The 23,876-nt window shown below is 39.9% G+C and overlaps 2 protein-coding genes across 6 annotated transcripts in view; one reads left to right on the top strand and one right to left on the bottom strand.

Moving 5' to 3' along the window:
• Positions 1 to 23,876, bottom strand: part of LOC129718552 (papilin) — a 206,662-nt gene that overhangs the window by 122,598 nt on the left and 60,188 nt on the right. The gene's annotated exons all lie outside the window — the stretch shown is intronic.
• Positions 6,480 to 7,519, top strand: LOC129718555 (larval cuticle protein A2B-like). The gene is made up of 2 exons (XM_055669432.1): positions 6,480 to 6,622; positions 6,680 to 7,519. Exons 1-2 carry the CDS (start codon positions 6,611 to 6,613, stop codon positions 7,292 to 7,294), a joined length of 627 nt encoding a protein of 208 aa, XP_055525407.1. The 5' UTR covers positions 6,480 to 6,610; the 3' UTR covers positions 7,295 to 7,519.

Below are 23,876 nucleotides of genomic sequence, written 5' to 3'. Positions count from 1 at the left end.
CCATGCCGGAGACATGGGAGATTGCGGGTTCGTGTCCCGTCTGGACGAGGGAAATTTTTTCTAAGTCAGAATCACATCCTCAGCTCGTGTTCATTATTAGCCTTCTCGAAAAAAACACATACATAGCCTGCTTTATACATTATATAGATCCTACAATCAACCTACACGTTCGATGTGGAATTGCGTAAATGCTTAACTGGTTAGTTTTATACAGTTCTCCTCTCCATACTTTCATGTCTCTTTGAGCGTGTTTGTTGTGGAGAAAGAGAACTTCAAAATAGTTACGAAATTTTAATTGTCACCCGTTACAATCCAACGAAAACAGCGGGGGACTAGTGTGGTTGGTAACGTCTCCGCCAACCACGCTCGACGCCTGGGTTCGAATCCCACCGCCGACATCGGTGGCGATGGTTGTGGGGTGGCGTGATCCACTCACAACCAACCCAACTGGTCTAGATTCAATCCTAGCCGACACCGGGAGATTTTCTGAGGCGAAAAATCTCTGGGATCACGCCTTCCATCGCATGAGGAAGTAAAGCCGTTGGCGCCGGTCCGTTAATAAACGGGTCGTGAGTTAGGGACCTGGGTGTGGGGTTGCCTCCCTGGGCGTCGGTAATTGGCCACAACAGTGGCGGAAATAGACCGACGGAAAATAAGCGAGAATAAAAAAAAATTCCAACGAAATAAAGACCTTATAAGTTTGACCTTTATATTTAGACTGCACACTTCTGATATTTATTCTAAACTTTAGACTTTGGATTTTGCACTTTACACTTTAGATTTTTGAATTTAGTTTTTCGACATCAGACTATGAACTTTTGACTTTAAATTTTCGGCTTCCGACTTTGAACCTTTATTCTTAGACCTTGAATCTTAGACTATAGACCGTTAGCCTTAACCCTCAGACCATATACCTTAGACCATAGATCTTAGATCTTAAATACTAGATCTTAGACCTTGAGACAAAAGATCCTAGATCTTTGACTTGAGATGACAGATCTCAGACTATAGACTTTAGACTATAGATATAATACTTAAAATTATAGATTCTAGACTCGAAATTTTGAAGTAGGCCTTCGATTTTGAATTTTCAATCATAGACCTTAGACTTTAGACCTAAGACTTTAGACTTCAGACTTTAGATTTAAAGCTTTTGACTTTGGACTTCGGACTTTGAACTTTGGACTTTGGACTGAAGACTTAAGATTTAAGATTTTAGACTCTACACTTTACACTTTACACTTCACACTTATGGCTTAAGACTTTAGACTCAAGACTCCAGACTTAAGACTTTGAACTTTAAACTTTAGACATGAGACCTGAGACTTTGGACTTTAGACTTTAGACTTTAGACTTCAGACTTTAGACTTTAGACTTTAGACTTTAAACTTAAGACTTTAGACGTAAGAATCTAGACTTTGTACCTTAGACTCTTGACTTCAGATATCAAACTTTAGACTTAAAACTTGAAATTTTAGACTTAAGACTTTAGACTTTCGACTTTCGACTTAAGACTTAAGACTTAAGACTTAAGACTTAAGACTTAAGACTTAAGACTTAAGACTTAAGACTTAAGACTTAAGACTTAAGACTTAAGACTTAAGAATTAAGACTTAAGACTTAAGACTTAAGACTTAAGACTTAAGACTTAAGACTTAAGAATTAAGACTTAAGACTGAGACTTAAGACTTAAGACTTATGACACAAGACAATAGACTTTAGATTTAAGACTTTAGATTTAAGACTTTAGACTTTACACTTTAGACTTTAGACTTTTAAATTCAGACTCTAAACTTAGACTTCAGATTTGAGACTTAAGATTTTAAACTTAAGACATTTGACTTTAGACTTTTGATGACGGACTTTAGAATTGAGATTTTAGACTTATGACTCAACACTTAATACTTTATACTCTACACTTTACACTTTACACTTTACACTTTACGTTTTAGACTTTACACTACTCTTTAAACTACACTTTTCATTTTACACTTTACAAATTACTTAACTTAACTTAAGATTCAAGACTTTGAACTTAAGACTTTTTGCTTTAAACCTTCTACTCTATACTTTTAAGTTTACACTTGAGACTGTAGACTTCAGACTTTAGACTTTAAAATTTAGACTGTGGACATTAGACTTTAGACTTTAGACTTAGACTTCAAATTTTAAACTTAAGACTTAGGATTCTTGTCTTTAGACTTAAGACTTTATACTCTATACTTTAAACCATTTACTTTACACTTTGGACTGTAGACTTCAGAATGTAGACTTCAGATTTAGACTTTAGACTTTAAACTTTATACTTTATACTTTAAACTTTATACTTTATACTTTATACTTTATACTTTATACTTTATACTTTATACTTTATACTTTATACTTTATACTTTATACTTTATACTTTATACTTTATACTTTATACTTTATACTTTATACTTTATACTTTATACTTTATACTTTATACTTTATACTTTATACTTTATACTTTATACTTTATACTTTATACTTTATACTTTATACTTTATACTTTATACTTTATACTTTATACTTTATACTTTATACTTTATACTTTATACTTTATACTTTATACTTTATACTTTATACTTTATACTTTATACTTTATACTTTATACTTTATACTTTATACTTAATACTTTATACTTTATACTTTATACTTTATACTTTATACTTTATACTTTATACTTTATACTTTATACTTTATACTTTATACTTAATACTTTATACTTTATACTTTATACTTTATACTTTATACTTTATACTTTATACTTTATACTTTATACTTTATACTTTATACTTTATACTTTATACTTTATACTTTATACTTTATTCTTTGATCTTTAGACTTTAAATTTACATTCTCAAGAAGAAACCAACAAAATGTTGTAAAATTGAGCTACAACGAAGAATTTTAGTGGCAAGTTTGGAACCCTTGCAGTTATGTTTTTTCGTTTCTCGATTTGACAAAGTAATTGAATAGACTGGCGGAAAAAACATGAAATTTCTCTGAGGCACAATAGAGACTTAGCTGAGCCTCATGAATTGGACAAAAACCAGTTTCCACAACAATTCCATTAGGCTGGCAATGTCTCACGTAGATTAAATTGTCCTGTAGTCGATTATCCCATGCTACCTATGTTTGAATTATTGTTGATTGACAGCAAGTTTGGTTATAATCCAATGTACGAAACAGCTGCAGTCATGCATATTCGTAGTAAAATGCCACTCTAGTTGCAGTTTCGAACGAAAAAGAGATGAAAAATATAAACTCCAACTTAAAGGGTAACTGCTCCAAAGTTGAGTAACACTAATCGTAGGATTTCGTGATCCATCCAAGTTGCTGGTTAGGTTCCCGGACCCTAGAGACATGTACAATGCGCGAATAGCACGCTGTCATAAACGAAAACGATCGAACACGCTTTACGCCGCTGAAGAAGGTCGTTTACTTTTGGTCCAACTGAGTTGAGGGAGAGAACACCACTTTGGAGTTATTATACTCTCCTAAATACACTCGGTAAACAAGGATGTCAGCGGCGGCGGTCTCGAAATGGGTGAACCTTTTCGCGTATGGCCCAGTTTATTATTGCGCTCCGGTCTAAGGTTTCTGCTTTTGAGAGACGCCGTTTTGTTATTCATGGTGTTGTTGGTGTCACGTTAACCTTTAGTTGTTTGTTTTTTTTTTCTTACCGATTCTTCCTCTTATTTGTTGTTTCTGCGGTTGTTCGCGATTAGTTTTAAGTTCTGCATAAAAATATTGATCAGTAATTGATTGGAGCAGAGGTTTTCTTTAGGGTTGACCGGTCTTCTCTGTACACGAAGTTTCCTCGGTTGTCGTATTTGATCAAGGTTAAATGAGGAGTGTTTTTTCGGAAGTATTTTCGTTTTGTTCTAGTCCAATTTTATTAACAGCGGTTGGCAGGTTTCAGTTAGTCCGAACAGATGTAATGCGATTTAGGACCTAAAATAAGCATATAATGCAACCGAAGAATTACCGACCATTCCAAATCTCGACGTTAAGTAAACGATCGCGATGCGTGGCTGAAGATCGGATGGCACAGCATTGTTTTCCATCCCAGTTCCAGCTACGAGACATGCACAATTCATACGCGCGGCTAATGAATAAGGGGAAACTTAAGCTCGCATTCCGGCCGCGCACGTGTTGTGAGCACCGCATTGGGTGGTATGCGATGAGATGAATAACATGATGATTTTCACTTGTTAAGCAGTACAGACCCGCCCCGCTTTGGTTTGTTCCGTACGACACGTGCTTGGAAATTATTTTGGATCCAGCAAATTCTAGTCGATTCCATGGAGAAGATTAACGATCATCAGCTGCCGCTGGAAACTCGATTCCAAAATAAATTGTTATTTATTGTTGCCGATGAAGAGGGGCAATCTCATTTTCTGATGATTATTATTATGGAAGCTTAAGTTTCCAAATCCTGTGATTACAAAAAAAATAACTACGAAGCAGAAAAAAACTGGTTTAAAACGAAGCTTGGATAAAAACGCGATCAGTACATTCCTCTCGTAATGTCAAGATCACTTTCCGGCGATGATCCGAGCGTCACGAGCTGCTGGAGTATACCCAGGTGCGGTTACACACCGAGGGAGTTTACGAACAAGTGCGCACGGGCTCCAAACGTGAAGGTCAAGGTGACAAGAGTGCACACAAGCACACGCACATGTGCAGGACATCGATGGTCATAAGACTTTTACCGCAATATACTCTTTGCTGTACCTCCTACTATCGGCGTCAGATGCAATGACGTAACATTAACCGCTTTGTCGTGTAACCGGTCTGGTTATCTGGAGCGTTGCTCACGTGAGCCGAGCAGCGTTCAAAACTTCACGAATGGTCTGGATATTGTTGAGCGCATATACCTATTGGCGTTGACGGTGTTGCTGATATTTGTTTGGTTTCTGCGTGCGAAAAAAAAAGAAGGAAATATTTTTGCTTTTGTCATCACGCACATTTTGACAATTACATACGAGAGTTCACGTAGGTGCGAACAGCCTTCGAAATCTCTTCCAACGCGAATAAACCGAATGGTTTCAGCAATCATGAAAACTGCCGCTGCTATTTGGATCACTTTTCAGATTACGACCTAGTTGGCGCTGTTCGACATGTAGCTGGCGCTGATTTAGAAATAATGATGATTATATTTTGTGTTGAATCTTTCTTATTTCGATGTATTTTTTTTTTTTTTTGGAAAAACGAAATCACTATCTGCAACTGTCCTGCAGACGTCACATCGTTCGAATAATTTTTTTAAACAAATTAGTCAGAACTTTTCTTTGTTTATTTACATGACAGCGCTAATTATTGTTCAGTTTCAACGGTCAAATAGAGGAGTCGCATTAGCATAATAAGCTTCACGTTTGATCGTCATTAATGTAAGTGTAATGATACCAAGAACAATAAAATCATCAATCTTTATCTCAGACGTTTTTTACTTTATGCCACAATTTTTAAAAGAAACTTTAGCTAGTTAAAATTCCTCTCGAATTAAAAACGTGAAAGGTAATGAAGGATAGCAAAAAATTAAGTGGCAAAACTCGAAAGATTTATTTCTTATGTCAAAAGATAAAAGCTAAAAGTCACATGTCAAACGCTCGCTATCACGATTCTTTTTCGCTCATTTCGTTCAGTGCAGCTGATTTTTTTTTCCTCATCAGTGCAGCTGATATTAAGAAACAATTTTCCTTTTCAAGTTCAGAATTACTTTCACAGCTCCACAAGTATTGCATAAAACCGATGAGACAGTGTATAATTTACACCCGCTTTATCATAAAGCACAGACAAAATGCTAACATGACAACGAGATGCCGAACTGAAAACCCGCTACTCTGCGGTGATCCTTGAACCCAGGTTGAATAATTTCGGCGAAGCAAGTTTTCGTTCAGCCCGACGAGATTGCATTGAAATTACGTCTAGATCCGAGACAATTTCCGCTCTGTATAAAATATATGTACAACCAACTGCAGGAGGTCCTGAAATTGGAACCGAAACTCGAGAAAAGAACAAGCAAATAAAATTGCGTTCACCTTTTTCTCGGCCGGCATGGCCTATGTAGTCAGTACCTATGTCGTTCTATATAGCCACTCTGCCGCCCAAGTGCCGCGTGTGCCTATCCTAGCGAGTGACCTTGCGAACGTAAGAAGAGGCACGTCGCCGTTGCCGCTGTCGTTCGTGGTGCGGTGTAGCACTTTTTCGGTTTGCAGCCGTTCTGTGAACAATGCTTTATGCGATTTTAGCTGATTGACCTAGCCAAGATTCGTGCAGTCTAGAGACAGTTGGTTTAAAGACTAGCTGGCTAGTATGAGTATATATTTCAGCGGGGCGTTTCTGGTAGAGGTGTTACCCGGTCTATCACCAGATTGTCTGTAGGTGAGGCTCTTTCAGAAAGTACTATGCATGGTGATCGTTTCGTAAAGGAGGATAGCGGATGGTTCGAGAAACTGCGAGAGGTGTTGGACGGGAACGCCAATCAGGTTGGTATAAATGGGCCGTCTCGGTTTGATTAAGGCACAGTTCAATCGATTGGTTAGTGCTGTGAACAACACCTAATTTCCCAGATCAACAAACAATGGCTTTCAAGGTAGGCGACTCCCGGCGGAAAATTAACTAGTGTCACTTATATGTTTTTTTTTCGCAGTTCCTGACCTTCTGTGCCCTGGTGGCAGTTGCACGTGCCGGAGTTATCAATGCTCCTTTGACCTACGCTGCTCCCGCTCCCATTGCTTATGCTGCTCATGCTCCAGTGGCTTATGCTGCCCCAGTTACCAAAACCCTGATCTCCGCTCCAGTCACCAAGACCCTCGTAGCTGCTCCGATCGCCAAGACCGTTGTGGCCGATGAGTACGACCCGAACCCACAGTACTCTTTCTCATACGGAATCTCCGATGCTCTGACTGGCGACTCAAAGTCCCAGCAGGAATCTCGCAACGGTGATGTCGTCCAGGGATCGTACTCCGTCGTCGATCCAGATGGCACCAAGCGAACAGTCGAATACACCGCCGACCCACACAACGGATTCAACGCCGTCGTTCACCGTGAACCGTTGGCCGTGAAAGCTATCGCTGCCCCAGTTGCCAAGGTCGTTGCCGCCGCCCCCGTCGCCTATGCCGCTCCAGTGGCGAAAACCATCTCCTATGCTGCCCCGGTAGCTAAACTGGCCCACGCTCCGGTTGCCTATGCTGCCCCAGCTTATGCCGCTCCAGCTTATGCTGCCCCAGCTTATGCCGCCCCGGCCTATGCCTACCACCACTAAAACCAAGCACCACGCAACCAATCAAGACTGTCAGTGTATGGACCCAACGAAGATAAGCATGAAACCCATACGGAACGTATCATTTTACCTTTATTTTTTGTTTTCCTTTTGAACCCAGGCGAGTTCAGCCCCGTTCTCGCCGAACTGTAAAAATGCTTGAATACCGAGAAACTATTATTTATTAACTTTTTTGTTCAAAATACACGAGAACTACATGAAACGAAAGTTGATTTGTGTTTTAATTCAAGGTCTAATATTAAAGGGCAAAAGGGTGAGTGTGGTGTTATACTTTTTTTTACAGTTTCAAGTTTTTTTTTTCTTTTGCCCCTCTTTCATCCTCATGCCAGGAAACTGTACTCGGCCTCTGAATGATGGGCAAACTATTTCCTCTTCAATAGTTTGTTTTTTTTTTTTATCTGGTATTAGCGGTTGCAGAAGAACTCTCTTGGAGTTGCGAAAATATTTTACATTTACACCGGATTCTTTTTTGCAAGTTTTTTCGAAATAACAGGGTTTTTTTTAAACACGCTTGATTTTGCATGGGAAGCATCCCCTGTGCAAAAAAAAAATTTGCACCCGATTCTTTTTTTGCATGGTCACGAAATTCTTTACACGCTTTTTTTTTTCGAAATAATACGGGTTTTTTTACAAGGGACGCAACTCCCGTGCAAATTAGGAATCGGGTGTATTGATGTGGAAAAATAATGACCCGAAAGTTTCTACTAAGTTTGGCTGGTATATTTGGTTTAGAGAAGGCGAGATCAAGTACCAATGTGGTGGAACTACAGTATTTGTATTGTTCTTGGAGCTTGTATTAAACCTTCTTTTAAGATAAATGTAACAGTGCTTCCGCTACTTTTCTGCATCAGTTTCTTTTAATATTTTGTCAGCAAAATCGACTACCCTCATTGTCAGCAAAATATACGTTACATACAAAATCAGTGCAACCGCAAAGGCGCATTTAAGGCCTGATTTCTACAGAGCTATCGCTGTCAAATCTCATGTATTTAGAGCGTACCCAACATCTCGATGGTTCAGTAAGTTTTGACGCATTTTCGTGAAAAGTGGAACAACTCATAAACTGAGTAACTCCGTAAATACGCATAATTGAGGAACAAGGCGTTTTAAAACTGAGTTATTGTTACTCACTTTTTGGGTAGAGTATTACCAAATATCTTATAACACCAATATAGTTCACTTACGTGAAATCATGAAGACACATTGAAAATCACAGAAGCGTTAGTCACCTTTACGACCACTAGGAGCGCCACTTCTGATTTTGTTCTACAGTTCGAAACTTTTGACAATAAAATTACTCAAATAGGTACACTGAAAAAAATGCACATATTATTGTGACTTTTATAATGGGAATAAAGTTCGCTTATGTATGAGGCAGTACATGGGTGACGTTTCACAATTGGTACGTTTGTTTGTGTTATTGTTTTTGAACCTCGAACCCAGAACAGAACGAAACACAAAATCTTAATGTCTGAAAAAAAAGTGGAAGAGGTTGTTTATAAGAAACGACCGCAAGGTTAACGTAGAATTACGACATAACACTTGCCGCAAAGTTCAGACCGCCGTACGTTTGCTGCTCCAAGTAAATTGTTACATTCCTCTTGTCAACCTATTGTTGCCTTATAAAGGCAACAATATAACATGTATCGTGTGTTGCACGGCTTGAAGGAAGAAGATGTTACCGTTCTCGTATCGGATAAAAGGGTCACAATTATGCTGTGATGTCAAGCAACAACCGTCTTCTTCAAGACGTTACATATTTGTTAATGAAGTGTTATGAATTTTCTAAAACGGACTCAGCGCCGTGAGCAGAACTTGCTGAACCTTTCTGTTTGAAATCGGATTTGTTTCGCATATACCGCTTGTGATGCACAGTGTTAATGAATCGTAAGCATCAAACTGCAATCAAAGTTGCAGTTTAGTAATAACCATTCATTATGCTCTTCCAAATATATTTAGTAGTCTTGAAAAAGGCTGGTTGCTGCAGTTGCAAATTTCATTCAATTATGGCATAAATGCTTCATGGTCCAGATAGCGCGCGATATCCGCTCTGAAAAAGATTTTTTAGCACGTTGTGGAATGGGATAACTGGAAAAATTATTTCCAGTTATATCATTCTACAACGTTCGAAACAAAGAGGATGGGCTACGCTGCTCACAGTTTTTCGGTATACAAGCGAAATTTGAGCGTTAAAGCGCATTATTTTATCGTCAACTGTGTACCTGGCAACAAATGTATCATCATTGAGATGGCACCAGAGGCTTTTCTGTTTGGAATCGGATTTGTTTCGCATATACCGCTTGTGATGCACACTGTTAATGAATCGTAATATACATCACACTGCTGCGCAATTGCAGCAGCATCAAACTGCAATCAATGTTGCAATTTAGTAATAGCCATTTATTATGCTCTTCCAAATATATTTAGCAGCCTTGAGAAAGACTGGTTGCTGCAGTTGCAAATTTCATTCAGTTATCGCATAAATGCTTTATCGTCCAGATAGCGTGCGATATCCGCTCTGACATAGATTTTTTGCACGTTGTGGAATGGGATAACTGCAAAAATAGGTGTGACTGAAGTCGCATTGAAGCAGATTGTTGCGTGTTTGATACTGCCGACGGTAGACATGAGTATGAAGGTGGAAATCCTGCTGTGATGTCGAACTATAACCGTTTTGTTTTAAGACGCAATAGCGTAAGTGCTGCATTTCTGTTAGGGGCCATCCACATACCACGTGGACAGATTTTTCACGATTTTGACGATTTGGTATGTGGATGGCCCCTTATCTGCTGCCATCCAGCACTAGAACAAGTATATATTACAACCAGCCACCAACATATTCTTGAGGCAATGTTGAATTTTTCTTGTCTTGCGAATGCTGAAATTAGCGGTTTTCCGTCTGTTACACATGATGAAAATCTTAACTACTTCAATCACATAATTGTGGAGCACCAACAGGTGCTATTATATTTGACAACAGTAACAAACTGGCAAGTTTGTTAAGTTATCATCATTTCGGATAACCATTCGCCGATGATTCTAGTTCTCCCGTTTTCTTCAGTAGAATTGCCTGCCATTTCCAATAATTCTGCAGCTACCGAAAACTCCATAACAGCCGCCAGATAGTCAGGTGCTTAAGTATCAACGCGCCCAGCGCGATCAGCCAGAAATTGAAACCCGGCTTTTCTTTCTTCTTCACGATCAGCAACCAACGTCCGTGTGGTATCGGCACAATCTTGGAATGAATTATACATAAAACACAAAGCGCGCATTCTTAGTCAACTAGATATATTCTGTCGACCTTGTTAGGAAAAGAAGCACTGTGCGACCAATCAGAGGTCGACATTTGCGTTTCGACAAGGCTTGACAATTTTCAATAGTACAATCGTTCGAACAATCAGATTACAACTTTCTGCAATTGGACGGGTGCTTGGTGGATTTTCCAATCGATTACTGCAAAAATGACAGAAATCGGTTGGAAACTGACTGAACCCAAAACGGTTGAAATTGGACAATTTTTGTGACGCTCTCGATGTTTTTGGTTTTTGAAATTGGATCCCTGTAATGAAACTGGTCCCCTGTATATGCTGCCGTAAGACGTAATTCTACGTCAAATAATCAACAGTGGTATCTTATTGTTGTGTTAAGGATGGCTATTCTCGCGATACTTGAGCAACCGATTGGATATTTGTTTTTCGCGCTTCCCCGATCAGGGTTCTATCGAAGTAGCGACCTGAATCAGCTGATCACAACTGTCTCGTGGATTTTCTTATTGGAGATAAACCAATTGTCGCTTTTTATGTCAAAATAGGTGACTTGTACATCTAATCTGTTTTACATGTCAAGTGAATATAATAAATGTTTAAAAAGTGTAACTCGAATGAGTAGATGTCAAATTGTGAGTATGGAAGATTTTTCATAATTGTTTTCTTTTTGTATTAAGAATTTTAAAATTAAAATAAAATATATATCGCATTATTAGTTTACGCCAAGAAAGTGAAAGCTTTCAAAAATAGTATACACTGGGGTTGCCTTTTACGCGGTTGGTTGTACCGCATTTAAAAGATTAGATTCTATATATTTATACTAAACTTATTTGATACCGTATACAAATAATCTTCCGAATCGAGTAGAAATAATCCGCGTAAAAAGCGATTGCAGTGTACATATATTCACCATTGTGGAAACAAGGAATTTACAAGTGAAAGTTCCACACGACTTTTAGAAAGTAAATATGGTCGAGATACAACCACATACTTAAGACATACGTAACACCGACAATGATTTGCTGGTACAAACGTTCCAAACTAGTCGACAAAAAAATCATTACTCCGCTCTATTGGAGCGCTAATAAAATCCCTTAAGGAGCTATGAAAGTATATGCAGCAATCTTTGAACACGCAGGAAAAAGCATGCAGGTGAATTTCAGTACAACCAGGTCATTCGTTGTTAAATACAAGCATATTATATAGAATTTAGACCAGCAATACTTTATGCTGTACCGATCTGGTCAAGTTGCTGCTCAACAAGGAAGAAAACGCTCCAAAGGATTCAGAATTAAATTCTAAAAATGATTTTGGAGCGTCCTCCTTGCTTTGGTACACTCGAATTACATCGACTTACTGGTGTTGAACCATTAGAAACTATGTCAAATAAAATTATTAACAATTTTCGACAAAAATCGTTGCAATCCTCAATTGCTACGATAAGCTCTCTTTATAGCCAATAAGTTAGCAATTAGGTTAGTTGTAAGTTTACTTCCCCTTTTCTGACAAGTAGGTTTAAATCCCTACGAATGATAAGTCCTAATTGCGAAAGCAAACAAATCCTAACAATTAAAATTACAAATTTCTAACAGTGTTGAGAAGTCACCATTTGTGAATGGACACACATACTCGTTATTCACTAATATCTATCATAAATACTTAAGCTACTAACAAATCCCCCCCTTAAAAAAAAGCATATTATATAGAAGATTCAACTAGAGTCGCAGGTTCCTCCATTTATCTTTTTTAGTCCGGAATTATGTACGCAATCTGTAATAAGTAATTTTTTCACATGATTTGTCATTTTGAAGTAGAATATTTCTCTCAGGAAGTTCGGCTACATAGGGATGTGAAATGAAAATCTAAAACCGAAAAAGTGAAAAATATGTCCAATTTCAAATGCTAACAAATCGGTTAGTATTCGATGGATTTCCTTCGTTCTCGCAGCAATGGTTTGGAAAATCTTCTAAGATTCTTCCCAAAAGAAGATAATTGTAATTTTATTATTCACACTATTGTACTATTGAAAATAGTCAAGCCTTGTCAAAACGAAAAATTCAACCTCTGATTGGTCGTTATATGATTGCTTCCCAAGCACGGTCGACAGAATCATATACCTTGCAATTGAAAACATGCTATTTGGCCTATATAAGAGCCTGTTTCAGCCGGAGCCGCTCATAATAGTTCTAGACAGCGACAACAGCAGTCGTCCTTCCTTAGCAGCAGCACTAGCCCTGTGGTTGGTCACCACGTCTCAGGAGCAGCGCGGTTTTTCTCAGCGTGTGTCGCCAGACAGCCATTATTCCCCCCGTGTTGGGGCAGCATGAAGATTGCCATCAGGAAATCTAATTTTGGAAATCAAAATGCCTTTTTCAAGGTAAATAAACAAGTCATTGAAAGTTAATAATTTTTGTCAACGCAAGCAAGCATTCTGTGTTGCATCCCAGCAATTTAAATCTGTCGCACCCGTCTAATTTACTGAATGTGAAATAGCTTCCACAGTGCATGTTGTCCGTGTATCTTAATTCCCCCAATGTTAGGGCAGCTCAAAAGTTGTAATCAGTAACCGATTTTGCACCGCAAAATGCCTTTTTCAAGGCAAATAAACAAGTAATTGAAGGTTAATAATTTTCTGGCATCAAGACAAGCAGTCATTCTGTGCGGGATGCAATCAAATTCTGTTGTAGTTGTCTAATTTTTACTTTCACATTATTTAGTAAACCCCCCACTGTTGGGGCAGCGCAAAGGCTGTGATCAGCATAACCGATTGTGAATAACAAACTTCTTTGTTAGAACGCTTTCACAAAAGCAGTTAGTTCGGCTATGCAGAGCTAATATAAAGTCGATTCAATCAATCAGCATGAACAGAATTTTGTCGTCTCCCAGCTGCCAATTGCAAAATGATGCAACACGCAACAGCGAGCAAACGAAATCGCTTGATGTTACAAGCCGCAATACGGTTAGGGGTTAAACCGTTGCGTGTGTGAGAGCACCATCGGTGTTTATTCGCTGGATACAAAAATCAAATGCGAATTGTGGAATAATTCGTCTAAAGAACATTAGAAAATGGTACAACTGAACAGAAAGCCGTGGCCTATTTCGTAGCACCCTTCGGCTATAAAAGAGTGTTTCTGGGAAAACAAGCTACATTCATCAGTCGGATGGTGAGCTGGATGGACCGTCCACAACGTTGACAGCAGTAGCAGCAGATATCAGCACTCAGCAGTAACAGAAGATAGCAGCGGGTTGCGCCTGTGGCTGCCTTCAAATCAAACAATTGATTTAAATCACTTGCCCTGTGGTTGGTCACCACGTCTCAGGCCTCTGCCGGGCTGAACGCCAACGCGAGCGATCGGGCGAGATTTTCGCCGTACATCAGCCGGCACTTCCTCTAATGGAAAAGTTGGATCATTTTGTTCAGAAGAATATTACTGTCGGTAATATTACTCAGATGCGATTGCATTATATCCGATATGGAATTGAACAATTGTTCTTTTGAGGACAAATAGAACACTTAATTTGAAGAGTTAATAGCTTTGGGTACCAGTAGCAGTATGGTAACAGCCTCAGCGGTAGGTGCAGCCGGTACTTCCCTAAGGCTGATGTTATAAGGAAGTAAATGGAAGCGACACGGCTAAACAGTTCGGGTGTGCTTAGACGCGCGTCATTTTTCGTTGTTGATATTATTCCCCACATGAAACGACGCGTTTTCGTACGATAGTGGCGGTATTAGCGGTAGATGCATTTGCCAACACTTACTCCAGTAAAGCCGTGTTTAATTTTCAATGTGAAAACAGCTTTCTATTGTGTTAGCCGTGTGCATTAGGCCTCTGCCAGGCTAAACGCGAAGAGCGGCGCGAATCGATTCGCCCGGCCGTAGGTTAATGTACAGCCGTAAGTAGAGCTGTGTAAAACTATTCTACTTCAACCTTGCGGTCGTGGCTTTGCACACAACCCTCCTGTGATTTTTCGCATAAACTGAGTCAATCTGACCAGTGGTCCAAGGAAGGACGTGGTCCATCCAAAGTAGTTTTATCCTGGTTGAATATGTCACACAAAAGGGTAAATTTACCTACAGTGGACCACCGGTCAGACTATATTTAAGCGAAAAATCGAGGGATTTTCAATAAAAATTCCATCGAGAAACATCTTATCCAGTCAATCTGCATCAGAATCACAAGAAGCATTTCTTAATTCCGATTGATGTTAAGAGAAATTGAGTTCATCTGACGAGTGGTCCACTATAGCGAAAGGGTTCACGATAGGTTAATGTATTTTTTAGAGCTCAAAAATGTACAGTTTATTTGTTTCAACCTGACATACTTGAATGGTTTAGTAAGGTGAAACTACCTTTGAGGGACCACGTCCTTTTGTGGACCGAACCGGTGATTACTCCGATGTATGCTAAATCTCGAGGGATTTCTTGAAAACATTTAATACAGTTGAATGTAGTTTTCATTAATCTTCTTTTTTTATGCAGAATTGCATTCTTTTCTACTAGTTATTGTGGGGCAGGGTGAATTAACCTATAGTGGACCCCTTTGCTTCATAACCCATAGTGGACCACTCGTCAGATTAATTGAATTTTCCTCAACATAAATCGGAATTTATAAATGTTTGGAAGTTTTCCTGAGGATCCCTAGTATCAAAGATCTTAAGACAAACAGAAAAGTTTACCTAAACCCAACAATAAACTATGGAATGTGGCAATCGAATTCTAATTGAGCATTATGTAATACAATGCTAGAAAACTTGTTCTACCGTCACCGTCCAATTATATGTTCACAACCGTTGCGGTAAACTCTCACCGGCAGCCGAGCTTATTGAATCAATCTTCGCAAACATTACTTTAATTTGCATCGCGCCGCACGGAAGGAACGCTCGGTGCAGATCGTGGGCCCAGTGAGGTAAAAGCATACCGACAAGGTGTTTCAAGTTCTACACGGACCCACGAGCAGCGGATCCGAATCCGACACCACTTCCGGGCGAAAGCTTTTCTTCGGCACTCTGTTCAGCACAACACTTGTCAACTAGAGTTGACTTCTATCGTCAGGTCCCGTAATTGAGTGGAAAAGGTATTAAATTAAATTATTCAACTTTGGTCGATCCTTTTGTTGGGGAGCTGAAATAACAGGATGCGGCTAGAAAGAAGACATCACGTACGCTATTCCGCTGCACTGAGTTTCATATTTATTGTTATTGATAATGGAATTTGTTGTTGAAGAGAATATCCCGCATTCGAACGAGTGGCTTCGCTGCAACGAGGTCAGTATTCTTGACGAAGTGACTGTTATTAGTGTACTTCCCAAACTGAAATATTTCGTTCATCGACGCTTGTTCGTTTTATTTCACAAAATAAGTAAAGTTGTTAACTCGATTATAAATCACTCAAACATTTGTAATCGCAAATACTTTGCGTTACTGTCTGCTTTTGGAACTTTTAACCACCTTCAATTAAAAACTCGAATCATGCTATTTAAAAGTTGATAAGTCCTGAAGGCATCGCACGTTTGCTGGTAAACACATCGCCGGTTGAAATCGGTTGATAAAGGGGGAATAAAACCGCAACGATGAAGCACATAACCGGGCGTTGAAGGCGTAGGAGGAGAAAGAAAGGGGGTGGCCTGCGGTTCTGCGGTGTCGACGTCATAATGATACAAGATTTTTCAAATCAGCAAACAACAACATTACGACGGACGAAATTAAAAGCTACAAGACGGGAACAATAAAAAATATTTTGGTCCATTCTTCATCCCTGCGGTGGCATCAACCTTCGCTGTCGTGGCGGGAGTTGAAGAGTGAGAGAGCGAAAAATGCAGCTTTTTTATGATACCGGCAAGCATCTCAACTCGCTACGATTGTGCACAATCGCGAAAGCATACGCGCGTAAATTTGAAATGCTGCTCATCATCGTTATGTTTCCTCATCACACTCGAGAGACCCTTTTGCATTGGTTTTTTCTCTGTTTTGCTCTGGCAAAAAGGTTCTGCAGCCAAGTTTAACCAGAACGGAGGAAAGGGAGGAATTTTAGCGAGTTTTTTCAGTGAAGTCCATCGGGTGCCGCAAACTGGACGAACTGGCGAAGATTTTACTTGGCTTACTTTTCATTAGAGCTGTTGACGAACATTACATACATTATACTCTCGAAATTCGCATTAATTAGTCGTATTTAAAGTTCCACTAGAGTGGAATGACTGACACACAAGCACGTCATCTGATCCATTTCCGTGTCGGTTTGTATGCTGTTCCATGAACTATACAGAGATCATTGGCCACCGAATGGACCCAGCACTTGTTGGCCATGCCCAAACTCTTGAGAGGAGTTTCTACTATTACCGGTACCGGATCCGACTAACTTCAGTTCAGTGCGAACATATCATCGCCGCAGACAGTGTGGCAATAAAATCATTGGAAGTGTATGTATTATGCAAGGGTGCTGTGCTGATGCTAGCGATAATGCTTTGGACTTTGGAGCACTCTGGTGACTATGGCTTTGGCACTTTTTTTTGCACATAACAAGGTCAATATTGGTGCTGCTGACGAGACAAGAGCGTCTGGCAGCATGTGGTCGGGTAGCGCACTGGAGATGAAGGTGGATCGCGCCGTGAATAATTAGCTGGTGATTGGTTTTGATGCGTGGCAAATAGTTTAATTGGTGGATGATAGTTCAATATAAGCGGTGCATTGCATTTTCGAACAGTTAAAAAGTATTCACATCACAACCATTTAATGAATTTGAATCAACTAGAAACGCATGAAAATCTTAACGATCGAAGAAAATCCAGAAAAAAGAGAAGTTTCACTTTGAGCTTATCACTTTCAAATACAGCAAAGCAATTAATACAACAAACACCCTTAAGTTGTTGTCAGTGTTGGTAGTCGGCGATGAACATTCGATCCTTTTCAGCATTGTTATCTTTTACTTTCAATCGTTTTTGATAATAATACTGGTCAACACAGGTTTTGTTCCAGAGCTCTAACTGGAAAAATGTCAAAGAGTGTTGCTTCTTAACCATTTTTTTGAGTTTTGATGTCACTAGCGAACTCAGAAGTGCGTCAAAAGGCCGCAAAGTAATTACTCGCCGGGTTTGTCACTTCTACGTTTACTCACGGGCAAACTTTATGAAAGTCTCTGAAGACTTTGCGCACTGGCTAAATGCATCGGAGTTCACAGGAACTAGGAGTTGCCAGATACTTTTGAAAAAGAATAACATTACCAAATCCGGCACCTATCTTTAAAAAAATCTTCACAAATATAAAGAAACCCAATGCACCAGTTTTCATCTCGCCAAAGTAAAAGTAAAAAGGAAGAAAACACAAATATTTGCGTTTCTTAAGCTATTTAAAACAGAGTCATTGCTTCATGGAAACCAAACGAAATAGAGGTTCCGCATAAATTTAATTATTCCCTTCTAAAGATTTCTTTCACCCCAACCCTCTTCATATAAAGGCTCCGTCACAATAAAACAATCAATGATTTTAGTTCGTTTTGACTTAGAATTACGTTTTACGGTAACATGTATATGGGTAAGAATTGAAAAACCGAAAATATCACTAGCGCCACGACAATTGTCAACCTTTAAATGTTTAAAATTCAGTCAGTTCCCAACGGATTTCCTTTATTCTCACAGCAATCGATTGTAAAATTAGTTATGCGTCCACAAAAATGCGGAATCTTGTGGTTTTGCGATGCTAGCTTTTGCACTATTGAAAAGTGCAGAGCCTTGTTTCGCTTCTTGTGTGTGAGTGCCACCCTTCCGTATGGAGCTCACTGCTCGCTCTACTATACCGAGCCTCTTTCCATCTTACCAATATCGCCTAGTTACAATTCTCTGAAGAAAACTATCATACGTTACTCAGACTATTTCTATTATAAGAGGGATTGATTTTAGTTAAGACAAAAGTTAATAGGGGTACTGTAGAATTCACTTTGAAGGGAGGGTATGTGGTGAATACACTCATGTTAAAGTCCTCTGACAACCGAATGGTCATATTTCTACTGAGGTTCGAACCCACGATCACTCGCAAGTCAAAGTGGACCTCGAAATCATGCGACTACGGAGCTCCCAAGATTGAACTCTTATTAGTCACGTATGAAATCAGGAATGCAGAAATTTCGTCATCAACGTATAACCGATTACTGCAACAACACGCGCAGCCGGCAGCTGATTTTAGTCCAGCAAGGCTGAGCAAGTGACTCGACGGACCAATTGGCAAACTGCAGCACTGCACAGCATGGCTGAAAATTCTAAATCCGACTACTGCCCAAGGCTGTGAGTGTGCCGGTAGCTATGTAAAAACACATTGACAAGAGACAAGCTGTCCAACTTCTACGTTGACGATTATTCCCTGACGAATCTTCAACCCTTTGGGGGTACTAATGGTTGGTAAATGGCTGGGCAGTGCGTACCAGCAGTACACCCGTACGAGTTGGCATGAAAAGGCCCCAGTGTGGTCCATAGCATAATGTCCAGCACCTCCTATCCCTGCCTCCACGTGGTAACGACTGGAATACGAGCAACTAAGAAAAGATCGGTTAACCGGTGAGAACTTGGTTGTTTGCTGACAGGGAAGGGAGAGTTGTTCTCCTTGGAGTGCAGCTTGCCTTAGCGTCTGTTTCTGACTGATCCAGAGCGGACGGCTGAACTAAGAAATGCGGTGTCTCGCCAGCTACACCAAAGACGGCAGCCCCGCCGCGAGACTGGGCAACGCAGCCCTAGTAAGGCAGTATGCTGAAATAAACATACTACGATTAATCCAGAGAATGATACAATTGGGAACAATTACTATTGACGTAAACAAACGAAACTTGGCACTTGCAATGTTAGAACTCTGCTCGAACCGGCACGCGCGGCTATCTTGACCAGAGAGCTACGGAAGGCAAAAGTGGAGGCAACAGCCATACAAGAGGTGCGTTGGTCTAAAACCGGGGAACGTGTGATCCCACCGCGGGCACTTCTTTCAAATACCACAGCCACTACAGTGGCGGCGACAGAGCGGAACGGGGCGTCAATTTCGTGCTACTCGGAAACCAAATGAAGCGTGTCATTAGGTGGAGACCTATTAATGACCGTCTATGCGTACTAAGAATCAAGAGCCGATTCTTCAATAACAACCTTATCATTGTGTACGCGCCGACAAACGAAAAAAGTTTTTCTAGCACTCCTCCTAGTCGAGCAATTTTAGTCGAGTACTCCTACTCGCAAGCAAGAACTCGCGTACTCTTTTGCAGTCGCTGAGTAGCAATACAAAAGAGTTTTAGTGTGTCGGTGTATCGCTTGTTGCTACTCAGAGGAATGCATGAAGAATAAAGAGTATCTCTAGCGCGCGTGTGCGAAAGACTTGAGAAGCGTAGCATATGTGTCGTTCTCAAGGAGGAAGGAGGATAAATGTTTTGCTTCTCGCTCGATTTGCAATTCTGGGAAGAAGTTGCTGCGGAGTATACTCGGAAAGTTGATAGACGGGTCGGTGAACCGGCTGGAGTGGACCTGAACTAGCAGTGGAAGCACATCCATGATGCGGTCAGCGAAACAGCACGCGAAGTGATAGGCCCGACAACGGGAACCACGCGTAGTGGGTGGTTCGATGCTGAGTGCCTAGAGGTGATAGAAGAGAAGAACCGGGCCAACGCCAACATGTTAGTAGCAGCTAGTCGTGTGACGCGTCAGATGCGGGAGAAATACCGGCAGGCAAGAGCTGCCGAAAAGAGGCTTAACTGCCGTAAGAAACGTGAGCACTACGATCGCGTCCTCGCGGCGACGGAGAATGCTTCACAAATCACGACACGAGGAGCTCCTGGAGAACGATTAGCGGAATCAGGAACTGAACCGCGCCAGTACATGCCATGTGTAATGGCAGGAAGGGGAACCTGATTACCGATAAATCGTGGGTGGACATGCGTTGGAAGCAACGGTGAGGAAGGTATGAGAGTCGTCGAAGGGAACATGATAGAAATTGGAAACGACGGACAAGCTGTGGAGCTGGGACGACATTGATATTAATAAGCCTGTAGATCTGTACGAAATTTGCGCTCTATAGAACTCTGATCCTCCCGGTGGCACTCTGTAGACATGAATCGTGGACGTGGAAGGAGACCAATCGACGAGCGCTTGGGGTCTTCGAGCGTAGAATCCTGCCATCAATACTCGGTAACAAACTAGAAAATGGGGTGTAGCGCAGGCGCATGAATCACGAGCTGTACGAAGTATACAAACACGCTGATATTGTCAAGCATGAAACACGGCAGGTTACAGTGGGCACGGATGGCGGATAAAAGTAAAAGTAAGTAAGTAGGGGTACTAACTCGGAATAAATTCTAATTTATTCTCTACATATAAACCTAAAAGAAACATGATGTCAGAAAGAGTTCTACGCGATGCAAATCTGCCCTTTTCGAAATACACTTCTAAAATCCCGAGTGGTTTCAGTGTCCATTGGTCACGTTCTCAATTAATACTTGTAGAGCTTCGTAGCCGCAAGGTTACTGAGTCCGCCTTGACAAGCGATAGGTTCAAATCTTAGTAGAACCAAGCCATTCCTTGGCAAATAGACTCAAGTATGAGTTTATTCTCAGTCTCCTCCACAGAAATCTTCCCTCTAGACTTTATAACCCCCGGTTCTGAAGCTACGAAGATATCATAGACTATAGCACGCTCACGGTGCTCCCACAGACCGTTATTATAAAAAATGCACCAAAGAATCTGAGTACACCGTTCGATTCGTTATGACGTCTAGAATGTCTGGTCAAAATTTTTGCCCTTGGAATGTGTAGAAACTATTTTGGAAGTTATTTCATGAAAAGGTGGTTGAAAAAGTGCTTTACAATAAGTATTTCGTCGTTTTTATATCACTTTTTTGTACTTTACGACCTTCAAAAGGGCATTACTCAAAAATGTACCATACGATGATTTTGAAATTTTCACCAGAGATTCTGGACGTCATAACGAATCGAATGGTGTACTCAGATTCTTTGGTGTATTTTTTTAAAATCACGGTCTATGGGAGCACCGTGACGCTATATGCTGTTAGAAAGATAGCTTGAAGGAGGTTATGATAAGGTCGATAAGAAGGGAGTAGGTTAGTAAGTCTGAAGGAGAAAACAAAAAGCACTATAACACGGAGCAGGTTACTTTTCAAAAAGTAACACTGCAAAAGGATCAAAACAAAATATGTGCGAACAGCAAAAAAAACGTCCGGACAATGCCACAAAAGATTAAAAACTATTAGTCGCAGTGGGGTCCATACAGAAAAAAATCAATACTAGAAAACTGGAATAGTTTTCCAGTAAATTAAAAGCGGTTTCTTCAAAATTGATTCATTTTTCGTGAAGTTCTGGCTATTTAAAATTGACAAAATTTTGCCTGGGGTACCCTGTAGAATCTTTCACTGGGAGATATGGTCAGTTGAATTCAATACTGGCACAACTCAAAATTCATAGTTTCGAGAAAAACGCGTTTGAAAATTTGTGCCAAAAATTTCTTTTTCCATTTACAAGAAAAATTCCAATTTTAGGACTTCCCATTTTTATTGAACTTGTTTGGGTCTATAATGTGCTTGTAATGAGCAAGTTATAAGAATTGTAACCTCATTTTTCCGTCTTTTCAGAGATATTTTAGATTTGTACAATAAAGGCACATCTACTTATATTTCTGAAATTATTGTGAATTTTGAAACGGGTCTTCGTGAGATGAAACTCTATAATATTTGGCATCGTTTGCCATCAATAACTCAAAACTGCAAATTTTTGAGTTGTGCCAGTATTGAATTACACTTTTGTATTGAAATGGAAGCCTACGTCACTTTGTTTTTTTTTTTTGATTTTATACAACGTACGAACAAGTAAAAACGAAAAGAAAGATACCAAAAGATAGGTCTTCAAATATTGAACAAATTGGCATGAAATACCCATTTTCGAAAAAATGGCCTTTATGTCACTTTGTCATCTCACGGCAGTTCTGTACTTTTGCGATACTGAGAAACAATTTCGCACAGCTGTGTGAAACGATGACATTGCATAATGGCACCAAACCAAGCATTTTCCCACAATGTCGAGGGTATTTGATACGGTAAGCAGCGGTATGACAAGTTGATTTTTACTAGTTCTAGAATATTTTAGGCAAAGCTAGCCGAAACGAATAATTCATTCATATGAATTTCGTAAGGAACACGTGTTCTTTTTTCTTTTTTCTTAGAATTTGAAACTCGTGTTGTTAATAAGAGTCCAATATAAATATTTTTGTTTGCATTGATGACCAACAAATTCAACCTTATAACACTCAACACTTAAGTGACTGGCAAGACGACCACTAATTTAGGCGCGGCTTCCAGCATCCACCGAATAGCGGTCCAGTTTCAGGAAATTTCAAACGGTGAAAATCAAACAAACACATTTTCACTGCGACTGAAGGATGACTTGCCCTTTCTACTAAAGTGAAAAAACCAGGGGAACTGCTTACACTTTACATCTACCACGCATTTATTCTGAAAGGTACCTACTTTTTGATTGGTTTACCCTTAAAACACTGAAATAGAGTTCCATGATTGCCATTGACTTATTTTCGAATAATTATGACATATTCTCGAATAATTATGTTTATATGAAAAAAAAAGTCTAAACGTTGGTTTTCAGTACAATGTGCACTTTATAAAATTTATAATTTATAAAATAACTTTGACTCTTTAATGCATGGTTTACTAGAAAGGAAAATTATGGGATAACAAAAATCACAGGAGGGTTGTGTGCAAAGCCACGACCGCAAGGTTGAAGTAGAATACTTTACACAGCTCTTACGGCTGGACATTAACCTACGGCCGGGCGAATCGGTTCGCGCCGCTTTTCGCGTTTAGCCTGGCAGAGGCCTAATGCGCACGGCCAACACAATAGAAAGGAGTTTTCACATAGAAAATTAGACACGGCTTTACTGGAGTAAGTGTTAGCAAATGCATCTACCGCGAATACCGCCGCTATCGAACGAAAGCGCGTCGTTTCATGTGGGGAATAATATCAACAATGAAAAATGACGTGCATCTAAGCACACCCGAACTGTTTTGCCGTGCAGCTTCCATTTACTTCTTTATAACATCGGCCTCAGGAAAGTACCGGCTGCACCTACCGCTGAGGCTGTTACAATACTGCTACTGGTACCCAAAGCTATTAACTCTTCAAATTCCATATCGGATACAATGCAGTCGCATCTCTGTAATTTAACCGACAGTAATATTCTTCTGAACATAATGATCCAACTTTTCCATTAGAGCAAGTGCCGGCTGATGTACGGCAAAAATCTCACCCGATCGCT

Source organism: Wyeomyia smithii, chromosome 1 (genome assembly GCF_029784165.1).
Source record: "Wyeomyia smithii strain HCP4-BCI-WySm-NY-G18 chromosome 1, ASM2978416v1, whole genome shotgun sequence".
In the NCBI taxonomy this organism is placed as follows: Eukaryota; Metazoa; Arthropoda; class Insecta; order Diptera; family Culicidae; genus Wyeomyia; species Wyeomyia smithii.
This window is presented reverse-complemented; position numbering and strand designations above follow the sequence as displayed.